Here is a 14,284-nt window from a genome sequence, read left to right as displayed (position 1 = left end):
CTCCTCTCTGAGCCATCGTGCACAGGGAGCCTTAATGACAACCTCTCGGGACAAGGTGTTATTAGGGAGAAACACTCAGCTCTGAATGGGCCAGATGGCTTAAAACTGAAATTCTTCTTATGCATGGGCATGCCGGTGCTAATAGCAGGTGGAGGAGGAAGAGGAGGTGAATGTAGCTGCCACCCAGCAAAGATGGGGTGCTTGGGGCTGGAGCGAGCATTGCTGTGCCTGGTCAAAAATGCACCGTGACTAAACCCGAGTCTGTCTGTGGAAAAATAAAAACACCGCACCAAACCCAACACAAGCATGAAGTTTCAGCTTCGTGGCTCCTTCCTTGATGGATGCGATCTGGGGCGGGTTTGGGGGGAGAAGCGTGGCCGCAGCGTGGGGAGGAGAGCACGCTCGTGAGCCCTGTGCCGAAGCCCTGGTGCTCGCTGGGAGCCAGAAACCACCGTCCTCTGCCTGCTTCCAGATTACAGACCATAACAGCATGACCCCGTGGGGATGTAGGTGTGTTCCCTGTCCAGCACAGGGCTCAAACCAGCTGAGCAGGATGCAGTGCCAAAATCACAGCAGGCGGCAAGCTCAGCACCGTGCCCCGTCTAAACCAGCGCGACCAGCGGCCACAAGTGGGAAATCCAACTTGCAGCCTTACATAATGCTCTTTTTTGGTAGACTTACAGCCAAATTCTTCCATGGGGGATGCAAGGAGCTCACAGTGATTCTGCTTGGCAGCAGCTTTATGAATTTTAGGGGTGTGTGAGCCCCTAAAACCCTCCTCCAGGAGGTCTCAAGAACCAACACGATTCACAAATCTATGAACATCATGAGTTTGGCTTGTGATGGGTTTCAGGACATGGAATTTTGCTTAAAATCCCAAGCCAAGGTCTTGGGGAGGCTGGAAACACCGCTAGCGTTCCCCTCTCGAGCATCCTGTCCGCCCCAGCAAGCTCTCATGATCTTATTAAAGCTGTGCTTGCGTACGAGACACGGTGCTGCTTTGCTGCTGCAATTAAGGACGGAGCCCTTTAATGTAGACTTGCTCGGAGACGTTTAAAGCAGCTGCCGTGGCGCTAGTTTGATCTCACAGGGGAAGGTGCGTGCAGGTGGCGGCTCCCAGCTCGCCTCTCCCCCAGCTGAGGACATTTAGCTTGGTGCAATGGTGGGGACCAGTCCTCCTTGCTCCACCGAGCCTGTTCCAGCTCCTTTGGCTTGCAAGGGGTCCTGCTGCTTGCAAAGCTGCCTTTCTTCCAGCTCCAGAACTTTCCAGCCCATGGCACGGCACAGGGAGGCATCGCCCTGTGGAAATGGGGACTGTGCCGTCACCGTATCACCCTGCCCCTGTCGCAACGAGATTGGGGGTGAACCGCAGCGGGGTTGTCAGCGTGTCAGGTCAGCGGTGATGGAGTTTCCCCATCTCCCTTTTTGTCTCCATCTGTGGGACATGCAGGGCTGCTGCCGCCTCCATCCCGTGTTGGCCCTGAAGCTCCTTCCCAGAGGAGCAGCAAGATCCATCTCACCCAGTTTTCCTCTTTGCCGTCTAGCGAAGTCTCCTGGGATCGCCTGGAGAGAGATGACTATCTCCAGAAAGCCACTTCTTCCAGCGACCGGGGCATTTCCCGTGGGAGCTTCACGCGCATTAAAAAAAAAACAATTCCCCAAATGCCGCATCCAAACAAAACACCCGAGAATCCCTAATTTCCGCTGAAAGCCTCTTGCCTTGTTTTGCTTTCTTTTTTCTTCCCTCCCCTGCTTGCCAAATAACCAGTTTTCCCTGCACCCATTTCTGTCGGTCGCGTTCATCCGGAGTTGTTATGAAGGGAAGGACCAGCCTGAGCAAACATTTCCTTTTGCTGCTGCAGCGGTGAGTGCCTTATGCAGGCATTGCCCTAATGGGGTAGCCGAGGCCGTGAGTCACCTGTGGAGAGCCTGCGTGGAAAATTTGGGTTGTTTTAAAGAAAATACTTCATTTTAATGATACCGTGTATTATAATAAGCCTAAACTACCGTCTTGCATAACAGAAGGGGGTAGAAATGTTTAATGCATAAAGCTTTGGAGTCCTTATTTGGAGCTGTAAGGGAGGTGAGGGAAAAAGGGGAGAATGAGCCCCGAAAGGGCTGGCTGCTGAGCATCCAGGGCAGGGCTGCGCATCCCCACCCCGTCCTGCCCCTGTGCCCCCTCCCTGGCCCCGCAATTGCCGCCTGGCCCTGGGGGCTGCCTTATCGCCCGCATCTCGCGAGCGGGGCGGCAGCTTCGCGGGTGGCGGAGGTGGAGACGGCAGGGTCCCTGGTCCACCCCGTCATCGAGGGAAGGGAGGAAGGAGGAGTTAAATTCCCCTGCCTTTTAATCCAGTCATGCTGGTTCACCTACAAAGCCGGGCAGCCAGGCAGCAGCTTCCTTCACATGCGGCCGCCGTCCACGGCACATCATGCCCCAACGCCAGGTCGTGAAGATGTCCACCAGCCGCGCCAGCTACGGCGTCTGCGTGCTGGGCACCGAGGTCTTCCTTGACACCCACCGGTAAGGCTGGGGGGGTCAGGGTGCCGGCGAGCATCCCTAGGGATGATGGATTTTAGGGGGAGCCTAAAGGCGTTGGGCGGTTTTGCTCTTTGCTTGGAAGCGATGGGTGTTAAGGGGAAAGATCTCTGGGCACGCACGGAGGTTTCATCCAAGCTCGGTGCATGGGGGACGTGTGCCCCCAGCTCTGCTTCAGGCGATGCCATCCCATGGGGAGGTGCGCCCGAAGGAGGGACGTCGGCCCCAGCAAAAGCAAGGCGTCGAAGCGTAGCCGAGCAATGACGATGTGCAGGCAAAGCCCATGCACACCCCGGCTAAGTGGGATCTATTTCTGGCTGCGAGAGCATTAGGCAACAGCAATTCAAGATGAGCAACTTGTCTGGAGCTAAACTGGGTTAAAGAACAAATGTGTGGCTCAGGCAGAAAAAATCCACGAGCGGGTTTGCACAGGCGACGTAACAAGAAGAGATTTTTCTGACGTTAAACATAGGGGTTGCTTTATTGGCCAGATATGAGGCTGTATTTACTCTCCTGTGACATTGTCATTATTTAATAAATCACGTTTATAATGATAGCGGCTACAGGCTGAGCCAGTCGGGATCACAGCTGGTGCAATTATTTGGGTTGTACGTTGGAGCCAGGCCAGGAGGTGCTGACATCCCCCCGATGGGGCTCGGACCCAGCCTCAGCTGCCCTTAAAACATTTCATTTTTACCTTCAGCCAGGTGGGAATACAAAAACCCTGTTATTTACATTATTTTTCTCAATCTGAAGTCACAGCAAGCATTTAAGCATGGGGCCCAAGTCCCATCATGGGCTGATTTGGCTCCTTGGTAGCAAATCTGAGCTTTGGCCCAAGAAGACATACGGCAGATGCTTTTTCAACATCGGGGCTAAAAAAAATAGGAGTCCCCTCATGCCCTCAGAGCACTGGTGGGAGCGACAGCCCTCTCCATGCTGGGGGAAATTCAGTGATGGATGCTTCAAGCTTTGACCATGGCTTGGTTTGGGGCAGAAAACTGAGCTTGGTGGGAATCCTGCAGAAGTTTGTGTCTCAGTGGGGTGATGCAGAGGAGCAAGGGCTGTGAAATCAGGGTGAATAGACCCAAATTTGAGATGTCATAGCATGCAACAGCGTGCAGGTAGACTGCGGGTAGTCTTGCAATGTTGCACACTGGTAAATGTGTGGGGTGACAAGCGAGATGATACCTTAATCTCTCCATACAAGCTACTGCAGGCACCGGAGCTGCCATGCCAAGAGCAACGCCAGGAATAAATCCCTTCTGTGCTTTTTTCTCCCTGCTAAAATTTATTACCGTGTCCCTTTCCGCGTGCGGCTGGGGAGGCTGGCTCCCGATGGCAGACAGGTTGGAGCACTCGCGCACCCCGGACGGAGGTGCCGGGGCTGTAATGAGCAGGTAGGCAGCACTTCAAAGGCGAGGGATGTCATACAGGTGGGGTGCAGGCTCTCCACGTTCGGCTTTGGGTTCTGCTCCACTTTGGGCATCTCTCAGGTCAGGGTATGCAACAGCAAAGAACCAGCTCCCCGATGGGTGACAGCCCAATGTGGCCCTGCTCTTGGTCTGGGTTTTGTGCTGGGATGCTCACGTTTGGGTTTTTTTCTTCCTGTCAATGAAGGAGGTTGGGTGCCCCAGCTTCAGAGATGTACGATCTGGGCTTAACCACGGACGGACGTGCCAGAGCTCCAGTGGGAGCCCTGCTTGCTCAACAACGCCACAGAGATAATACTTGTAAAATTCAGACGACACATTTCGTCACCTGAAGATGGTTTCTTAGTCCCTGAAACCCGGTTAAGGCTGGATTTTAATTCCAGGAGACGCAGTTTAACTATTTGGGTCCACAGAGGACAACAGGAAAGACAACTCATGCTCTGTTTCAGATCTACCCCCAAAGGTGCCACGTCATTCGATGTCCATGCCACCTCTGCAGTTACGGTCCACATCATCCACAACCCCATGACAAAACCCATGTTTAACTCCAGATGGCCACTGGATCCTGATATAGAGGTTGTAGTGACCATCGATGTCACCAGCAAGACCGTCAATGACAATAAGGTTAGTTCCTTTTTATGCACTGAAGCTGGAAAAATTAAGTCAGAATTTCCAGGAAAGCAGGGCAGGCTCGAGCACTTCCAGGCAGTGCTAACATCAGGCATGTCCTTAGAATAAACTCAGAAACCTAAACAGAACCATGTAATCATTGTGTACGAAAAATGAAACTAAGAAGGAGAAGGAGATGACATTTTGTGCCCTAAAAAAGAGATAACAGTGACTGCAAAAGCCAGTGTCAGAAACTCCATGCCAGGCAAAAAAAATAGTCTTGCCTTGGCTTTTCTATGCCAGTTTTTGCGTTGAAGCATGCAGAAATTGTTTGGTTGAGCTATGATTAAAGGAGCAGGGCTTTGATGAACCTTCCAACACCTTGTTGTATGGCATTGCCGGGTCAACCCAATGAGTGGAAAGACCTACTCAGCATGACAGGACATGGGTCATGATGTGGTGATGTCTTCGCAGGTTAAGATTTCATACTACGGACGGGAAGAGAATGAGCTTTCGGTGGCTTGGTTGTATCTCACCTGCGTAGGTGCGTATTATGGCAACACTTGTCCGAACGCGGCCAGCCCTTCCTGACGCCGCAATCTAGCTGGGTTCAAGGGATGGGAGGTAACTGGGGGATGCAGACTGCCCATCTGCAATGTGCAGTGATGGTTTGGGTGTTCACAGCTTATGCTGACAAGCAAGAGGGAAACAATTAAAATGTTATTGTGCTGCCTTATATGGTGCAAAAAAGACGCAGGCTGGGCACTGTCCCCACCCAACGCACGCAATAAGCAGCCTCCTCTGACCGCCGAGACGATTTTGCTGATGGAGGAGGATTCAAAGATGACCATGTCACCCACCTTTCGCTGGCGAGCCCCTCCTCGACCTCCAGTGCAGCTGGTGAAGAGGAATAGGCACCAAAATGTAGTTGTCTGACCTATTTCAGGAGTTTAGGATGAGATGAATCATTCCCTTGAAATGCCTATTTTCCTCTGCTGACTACAAAGGGAGTCTAGACAACTAGTCTGGATGCAGAGTCTTCCACTTGGATGGATTAATTACCCTAAATTTGGGATTTTCTGAAGCACTCACATGATAGTCAGACCTGTGTCCTCAAGTCATGCGCTTGCCTGCCAAAATTGCCCCTGAAGAGGCTGATGGTTTCCCACGTCCCATGGACTCCACTGGAGCCATCCAGGGCCACTGCTGTCCACAGAGCTTTGACCTTACAAAAGCTCTTTGCTTGCTTAGATTTAGGACTTCATTTCCAAAATTACAGGCCCAGCTTCTCCATGTGCTCCTCTGTGCATCAAGGAGAAGGCCAATATCTGCTCCAGTGCCCACATTTTACACATGCTGTATACGTCTCCCTCTGTCCAATTCAGTGGATATATGTCTTAAGATAGGCTTTGCACAGATTTATGTAGGATATAGATGAGGTCTCCGGCAGACCTCCAGTTTGGGCCCAGAAGAGCTCTCAAAGCGAAAGTCCTTCTCAAACTTCGCATCACCCCTAGCAATTATTTAGTGTCCACTCACCCATGGTGAAGGCACTTTCATCCCTTTGCCGTGTTTAGACTTCATGAAAAAGTGGTCAACATGGAATTGGTGAAACCACAAAAAAATGCCGTGGAGTGGGTACGTCCCTGCTGGGGGACCCAAGACGGGAGAAGACGGGTGGAGACCAAGTGGGGAAAGCCTTAAAAAAGCTGTTGGGTTGCTCTTCTGTTGGTGTTTTGTTGGCAGCTTTGGGTCTGGAGCCACACTGGGGTATGAAGGTGGGGTTGGCTTTGGGTGACTCAATGCTAGCATTGGGGATGAGCCCAAAATGTCCCTGAGAGCTCGTTCCCATGCTGATGGCTTCCTTCTCGCTCTGATGTTTCAGACATATCCCTGGACGTGGATGTGAGCCGTAATGGCAGAGTGAGGAGCAAAGGGAAGGACAAGGTAATGAGAAACGCTGCGTGGCTTTGGGCGACGTGTGGAGGGTAAATGCGGGGAGCTTCTCTTTGCAGCCTCTTCCCTGCAAATCTCCAGGAGGGAGAGGGATTTGGGTGGTGTCTGAAACAGGGAAAATAATGTGGCAAGTTCTCAGCCTTCTAATTGAGGAGGAAAACACTTTATTTTTTTATTCTGTGCCAAAATCTCCTTCCTCTCCAGTCCAGCCCCAGGGATAGTACAGAAGAAAACACTTTTTTTTTTTTTTTTTGATTTGAAACGTGCCACTAAATGACTCATCTGCAAGTTTTGCAAGCAGCAAGAGATTTACCCCCTTGGCAAGAAATCTGCATATGCCCAAGCACTTACGCCCGGGTAATTGTCTGCAGCCAGATCAGCAGCACAAATTGTACATCAAGATGAGATGCGTTTCTAGAAATGGGATATTCTCTTTCAAATGAGGGCTGGCAGATATACTCTGGCTTGTTAGAAGATAAGATCTGTTTGAAATAGTCCTTGCTGACCTGGCTGGAAGCTGAGGTTAGGAAATTTAGTGGCTTGAAAACATTGCTGCCCTCTCCTCACCAGCCCTGAGTGCACTTTGTGGGATCTCCTCTGAGTATGGATGTGGCTATAGGGTTTTCCCAGTCCACCCACTACTGGGAGGAGGCTGGGAGGGAGAAATCTTGATGGCTCTGCTCCCATCCCCGTTGGGTGCTTCTCCTCTAGGCCAAGTGGACGTGGGGTCCGGATGGGCAAGGTGCTGTGCTGCTGGTCAACTGCGACAGGGACAGCCCCGGCGCGGTGGGGACAGACAGCGGCCAGGTGGACATACGGACCAGTGCAGGTAGGACATATGGACCAGTGCAGGTAGGGCGTCACCCACAGCACCAGGGGACCTGTAAGGTCACACCAGGGAGCTTTGCCTCTTGCAGCACCTCCATCCTTCTCCCTCTGGTCTAAGGCACCATTCACGTGTCTGGCGATGGCGAAATGGGTGGCAAAAACATTATCTGGTGTAATCAGAGCAATTAGAGATAGCAACAGCATTACCTGTTTCCGCATTGCAACAGAAATTGGCTCTTTTCCACATCTCCTTCCCCATTTTATTTTCCTGGACATCTCTATAAAATCTATGAGCGTCATGCAACATCCCATCTGGTTCGCCCTATAAATCCACGCACAACCAAAGACTGCATGGAGAATAAATAGCAAAGCTCACAGGCAATGCTGGAGGCTGGAAGCCTCCCCATGTCCCCTCTCCTTGTCTCCTTCCCCCCATAGACCTCCAGGACATGTCTGTGATGCTGCTGCGGACTCAAGGTCCCAGCAATATCTTTGCTGACTACCAGCTGGTCCTGCACGTCCCCGAGTCGGACGCAGACAAAGTGCGTGTTTTCCATGCCATACGTGAGTATTTCCTCCTCCCTTCCTAGATATCCAGGCCAGCCTATCGTGACCCTGGGGTGGGCAAACCCTTTGTTTTATTGCTCGCTATGGATAAGGGCTGGGTGCCAGCGCTTGCTGGAAACACCTGTTTATCCCCAAAGTTCCTCTGCTGTTCTAGAAGATGGGGCTATATGGGGAGCTTAAAAACTGTACAGGGAAAAAATAATTTTTAAAAAAAAAAAGGCTCTGTTGAGTGGGATTGCTGAAGTTTTGAGAGCTTCACAAGCAGATAACCCCCCAGTGGCTGCTGGCACCTCTGCGGCGCAGGCAGAGTCCCAGGCGCCAAAGCAGCCCATCTCGTCGGGCTGCGCACTTTGCCTTTGAACACCCCGGTTGGTGGATCCCAGCAGTTCCCTGCCGAAAATCAGGTCAGAGGAGCCAAGTATATCATTAGATGCTTAACTTGAGACACGCACCTTGAAAGGGTTTGACCTGAGGGCATAGAGTCCTCTTTGTACAAGCAGATCAAGTGTGTTCCCCAGAGAAGAGCAGGCACACCCGCTCCTCTGCAAACCACGCTGGCATCAGCCACCTCCTCGCTGGTGCCTCTTTCCAGCCCTCTGGATGGGGTGGCCGCCCCGTGCCGGGCTGGCTATTTCGGTGTTTCTGCAGGGAGTGACTCACACCCCCAGTACAAACCCGTGCTGGGGCCGGGTAAGCTCTCCTATGTGCTAGACCGTGTCGGCAGTGGAGAAAACACCTTCTACGTGGAAGGGTTGGCTTTCCCTGATGCGGGCTTCTCCGGGTTGGTTTCCTTCAGCGTCAGCTTACTGGAGGTCCCCCATAAGGTATGTGGGGTCTGCCCCGTCCCTGTCCCACGCAAAGCACCTACTGGGGTTTTTGACTGCTGCTCTCCACCATTTCGCCTCTTGCAGTATTCGCCGGGCACCCCGATTTTCACGGATACGGTAGTTTTCCGCATGGCACCCTGGATAATGACGCCCAACACGCAGCAGCCTCTGGAGGTTTTTGTCTGCAGGTAGGAGGGATGTCACCCCATCATCACTCCCCAGGCTTGGGGACTCTCCAAGGAGAAGCTTTTGACCCTTCCTTGTTTTACGCATGCCGTACTGGAGCCTAATGTTGCTGTTGGTACCCCTCTGGTACTGCTGCGCTCATTGCATCCCCAAGGAGAAGGTTGAAGGACCTTCTCCAAGAGCTAACCTCATGCAAAGCTATTGCCCAGTGCACTAGGGATGAGAAATGTGCTGCACGGTTGGGATGAGAGGTCTTCTGTGGTCCCTCCTTACAGCCTTCGCTCCTTCCTCTCCCCCCAGCATCAAGAGGGGCATAAACTCCAACGAGGTCTTTCTGGAGGAGCTCCAGGCCCTGTTGAGGAAAGCCAACTGCAAGCTGACCATCTGCTCAGAGGTCGAAAGCCGGAGTGACCGCTGGATCCAGGTCATCACTCGATGCTTGTAATACGCGTCTCTTGTGGTGCTTCTTACGGGCTCACGGGGCACACAGGGTGTTGTCCCCACTGCTGACACCCCGGGAGGGATGAGCTGCGTTGCTCGGGGAAAGCACACAGATGCTAAGAGATGAACCGGACAACCATGAGCTAAAACATAGGGAAATGCTGCTGGTGGTGGCAACAAGAGTGTTGCTTGGACCCTGGGGACGTTGCAAGAGGGACCCCATTACCAGTGGGACCCCGCTGCAAGAGGGATCCTATTGAAAGAACCATGTGGGTTATTAGAGGAGACACCCCACGTGCAAGTGGGGCTCTACTGTGAGAAGGATCCCACTGCAAAAGAAACACCATGGGGCATTACAACAGGGCCCCCACTGCAAAAGGAACCCCATGAGGCATTGCAAGAGGGACCCCATTGCAAGAGAGACCCCACTGAAAGAAGAACCTTGTGGGGCATTGCAAGGGGGACTCCGAGGGGCATTGCAAGTGGGGACCCCTTGCAAGAGGGAACCCATAGGGCGTTGCAAGGGTGACCGTGCGGTGCCTTGCCAGCGGGACGCCGGGTACGCGGGTGGATGGCCACATGTTCCCCCAGCAAGCCCCAGCCCTGTTCTGCTGGTCCTCGTGGCTGTGAATTGCTTACGTGGGGGGGACCTGTCCCAGGCGCCGCGGTGGAGGGCAGGGCGTCACCCCCGGTCCCCCCGGCACAACCAGGGAGCTCTGGGGTTTGGGCAGCAGCCGAGTTGTGCCAGGATCTCCCCGTTTCCTCCTCCGCCCTCACCGCATGCTTCGCCCAGATGGCTATCACCCCCAGGAGCCTTCCTCCTCCTCCTCCTTCTCCTCTCTTCCCCCAACAGGATGAGCTGGAGTTCGGCTACGTGGAAGCACCGCACAAGACCTTCCCTGTGGTCTTCGACTCACCCAGGAACAGAGGCTTGAAGGACTTTGCTTTTAAAAAGATCCTGGTGCGGCAGGGCATTGCTAACCCCTTTGTCCCCAAAAATCCTCTCTTGGGGCCGGCAGCGGCTCCCATCACTGCTCCCCTCTTTCCCCAGGGCCCCGATTTTGGCTACGTGACCCGCGAGCCCCCTGGACATGAAGCCTCCAGCCTCGACTCCTTCGGCAACCTGGATGTGAGCCCGCCGGTGACGGTGCGGGGCAAGGAGTACCCGCTGGGCCGCATCCTGATCGGCAGCCCCCTGCCCTGGTGAGACAGAAAAGTGTCGAAAACTGTGGGGAGTGGCTACAGCGAGTGGAAAATTCCAGGCTAAATCCCACGTGCAAATTTCACATGCAAACTGCGTTGCTGTTCCTTCTCCCCGTGCAAAATCCAAAATCATGCACCGCTATGATTATTTCCCCCTCCCAAAATGTTGGTGCTTTCACTCTGATCCTACAGCACCCTAAACACCATGCCTAGTTTTCTTGAAAGGAAAAGCAAGGGAGTTCAGAAAAGGGTAAAACCTTGAATAACTGGAAATTGTTTTTGCTCTGCCCTCGGCAGCAGCTGTGGGCAGGGAACAACAGCACCCTGCAAAGCCCGCACAAAGGCGGCTCTTCATCCAGATAAACAACAACAGGGCTGAGTCCGGACAGGATTTGAGCCAGGACAGCAAACGGAGCAAGCTGTGCTGCTGCGGCGCTCAGTGCCTCACTTACCCTGACGGGAAAATGGGATTTTCCCAGCCTCGCTGGGGCCGTAATTATCCCTTATTACAAGAGGTTTTAATTAATGTTTTCTCAGCCTGCTGCTGGCTGTCTAAGAAAATGTAGGGAGGGATTTAAGGCTCGCAAGGATGGGGTGAATTAAACCTTGTGCCCATTTCAGGGGGGAATGTGCTGAAGCAGAATGGAGGAATGTAATGCACATATAGATATACACGGACACATCTGTGAGCATATATTTATATACCAATACATTTATATGCAAACATATGTGTATACACCTATACGCACATATTTATATAACAGTACAGTTATATGCATTTATCTTTGTAAAGGTACATCTGCATGTATACATCTATACACCCCATGCATTGTGTTAGCGGATTAGTGAGAGTTTGGGATTCGATGATTTGCTTTGGCCGTCGAATTTGCTTGATTTCCCACCTCTTCCCTCCTGAAATGGCTACAAGTGGGCAGAAATGTTGGCATTTCCCATCAAAATGGGATGCACCGGTGTGACTTCTCCCCTCTGCGTCGGGCATTTTGGGGACAGATCTCACCATTTTGGGTGCGATCGCCTCCGTCTCCTCCTCCTCCTCCTCCCTCTGCCCCCAGGGCCTCCGGCCGGCGGATGTCGAAGGTGGTCAGGGATTTCCTTTACGCCCAGAAAGTGCAAGCACCGGTGGAGATCTACTCAGAGTGGCTGAGTGTGGGCCACGTGGACGAGTTCCTCACCTTTGTCCCCGCATACGACAGGAAGGTAGTGTCCCTGCATCCCCAGTGTCGCATGTGGCATCTGCTGCTGATGCAGAAAGCCCTTTATTTTGGCAAATCAGCAGAGAAAAAAAAAAACAAAACAAAACAACACAACAACTTGTCTTCTGAGCAAAAGGCAAGGCCAGCCCCGTGCATGAATTGCCTTCCTTTTGGGTTGGCTTCCTGGAAAACGATGAGTGCCCTGTGCAACCCCTGGGGCTGGGTTTGGGCATGCATGGGCTGGCACGTGAAAATCTCCTATTTGCACGAAAAAAAACACACGATCTTCTGGGCTCATCCCCACAGGGTTTCCGGCTCCTGTTGGCCAGCCCCACCGCCTGCTACAAGCTCTTCCAGGAGAAGCAGAGGCAGGGCCATGGCGAAGCCACACAGCTCGTGGGTAAGGCGGCGGGCGAGGGCGTCCCGGCGGCAGCGGGTGCCGGCGGCGTCCCTCACCGCTGCGCTGCCGTCCCCGTGCAGGGATGTCGGGCACCGAGCGGAGGAGCATCGACGACATCCTGGCGGATGAGGGGCTGAGGAACGACAACAAGCATGTGCAGGTGCGCGGGGGTTTTGTAGCCAGGGGTGGATTTGGGGAGCGCCTCTGCTCGCATGCGGCTGCCGGGTGGTTGAGGCACGCAAGGGGAGCAGCTGCAAAGGGGCTGAGCACCCTTGGGTGCTGGCTGGGCCTCGGCTTTTGTCCCAGTGGGAGGTGTGAAACCCAAGGCAGGTGGTTGCTTGGGTTGGGGTGGGTTCAGGAGGTCTCTCAAAAAGGATGCAACGGAGAACATGGGGCTTGGGCTGCAATAGGGTCCACAGGGGTCCGTGTGTGGGATTTGGGGAGGCAAGTCAGGGTCCCCGCTCTCTGCAGCGCTGCATCGACTGGAACCGCGACCTCCTGAAGCAGGAGCTGGGGCTGAGCGAGCAGGACATCATCGACATCCCCCAGCTCTTCATCCTGAATGGCTCCCGTGCGGACGCCTACTTCCCAGACATGGTGATACCCCCCCCAGTGCCCCTTCTCCTCCCTCCCCATCACCTCCTCCCTTCTGCACCCTCCTTTATCACCTTTTGGGTGAAAAAAACCCTGCTTTTCGGTCCGTCTGCAGGTGAACATGCTGGTGCTGGGCAGGCACCTGGGCATCCCCAAGCCCTTCGGGCCGCTGGTGGCCGGGCAGTGCTGCCTGGAGGAGCGCGTGCGGGCGCTGCTCGAGCCCCTGGGGCTCTCCTGCACCTTCATCAACGACTACTTCTCCTACCACGTCCTCTTTGGCGACGTCCACTGCGGCACCAACGTCCGCCGCAAGCCTCTAGCTGCCAAGTGGTGGCACGTGGTGCCCTGAAGTGCCCGGGCAGGAGCTCCGGTCCGTCCCGATGGCGGACGAGGGTGGATTTGGAGCATCTCAAAATAAAGCGTTTTGCCAATATGAGCACCGAGGTGCAGCATTTCCTTGCGGCCCGTCCTGTCTCAGCTTGGTTGAAAAGGTTGGGAACCTGTGTTTGTTATCAGAAGGGTTTTTGTGAGTGTGCTGCACTCAAGGCAGCATGCATCATGCTGCCTTGGGGTCTGGACCCCATCCCAGCTATCCTACAGTCCCTGTCCCAGCTTCATTGTGAATCACCCCCCAGACTCCCCACATCAGCCCCCCAAATCCCCTCCCATTCGTTGGGACACCTCTTACCCCGTGCAGCACGAAGGTGAAGCCCCAAAGCATTTCCCAGATGCCAATGAGAGCATTTCTTTTTCCCCTTTACGTTTACCCATTGCAACAGCCCCGTAAACATCCTCCCGCTGATGCACCAACTCTTCCATGCACCTGCGATCTTTTCCCCCTTTGCAGCTGCTCCCTCCTCTGTTCCTCTCTGTCTTTTCTTTGCAAGCAGCTGCGGCGCTGCCCCGTGTTGTGTTTGTGCCCCTGGCCTGGGCCAGCAGGAAGTGGCAGCAGGAACCAAAACCAGCCCCGAGCTGCTCCGGCACGTAGCAGTGCTGACCTGGCAGCTACTGTGGGGCTAAAAACACTTTTATGGGGTAGTTTGCAGGCTGTGATACGCGGTGCAAAGTACCAAAAGGGTCACACGTCCCGTTTCAGGGCCCTGGTTTTGGAAAAAAGGTGATTTCTTGTCCCTCCAACCTGATTTTCCTCATGGATGGGGCTTGGCTGAGTTTCCCAACTTCCCCAACCCCAGCACAGAGGAGAAATATTGAATTTCAGCAGCGCGTGACCCCCACAATGCTGTGAGTTGGAGGGGGACAGGTGCATCAACAAAGGCCTCTCCTACGCCCCAAAGAGGATTTTAATTAAAACAAAGACGGGCCAAACTGCAGCGGGTTTTGCTGTCCCTAATGCAGGTGACGTCCCGGCTGCCATCCCGTGCAATGGATGGGCAAAGCGCCGAGGTTGCACCCAAAAAAAGAAACATTAAAGCAGTTTTGTTGTTTTTTTCCCAGCTGGGAAAACAAAACCTTTCATTGTTGTCTGTGCG

At 53.6% G+C, this 14,284-nt stretch overlaps 1 protein-coding gene across 1 annotated transcript; it reads left to right on the top strand.

The window, feature by feature from the left end:
* Positions 1-1,145: 1,145 nt before the first annotated feature.
* Positions 1,146-13,655, top strand: LOC310882932 (protein-arginine deiminase type-1-like). Its single transcript, XM_083802413.1, has 16 exons — positions 1,146-2,521; positions 4,419-4,593; positions 5,053-5,122; positions 6,464-6,525; positions 7,246-7,363; positions 7,801-7,926; positions 8,578-8,753; positions 8,841-8,944; positions 9,243-9,366; positions 10,237-10,344; positions 10,435-10,586; positions 11,660-11,804; positions 12,107-12,200; positions 12,281-12,360; positions 12,672-12,797; positions 12,910-13,655. Exons 1-16 carry the CDS (start codon positions 2,430-2,432, stop codon positions 13,141-13,143), a joined length of 1,986 nt encoding a protein of 661 aa, XP_083658539.1. The 5' UTR covers positions 1,146-2,429; the 3' UTR covers positions 13,144-13,655.
* Positions 13,656-14,284: the final 629 nt, after the last annotated feature.

Source organism: Anser anser, assembly GCF_964211835.1.
Source record: "Anser anser genome assembly, chromosome: 17".
In the NCBI taxonomy this organism is placed as follows: Eukaryota; Metazoa; Chordata; class Aves; order Anseriformes; family Anatidae; genus Anser; species Anser anser.
Note: the sequence above shows the minus strand (reverse complement) of the source record. Positions and strands in the feature narration are given on the sequence as shown.

What these genes read in the sequence shown, in the direction of transcription:
- LOC310882932 (XM_083802413.1), top strand. Translation starts at nt 2,430, where the DNA reads ATGCCCCAACGCCAGGTCGTGAAGATGTCCACCAGCCGCGCCAGCTAC. An exon ending in GTCTTCCTTGACACCCACCG is followed by an intron (nt 2,522 to 4,418) that starts GTAAGGCTGGGG and finishes GCTCTGTTTCAG; the next exon opens with ATCTACCCCCAAAGGTGCCA. An exon ending in TTGCTTTTAAAAAGATCCTG is followed by an intron (nt 10,345 to 10,434) that starts GTGCGGCAGGGC and finishes CTCTTTCCCCAG; the next exon opens with GGCCCCGATTTTGGCTACGT.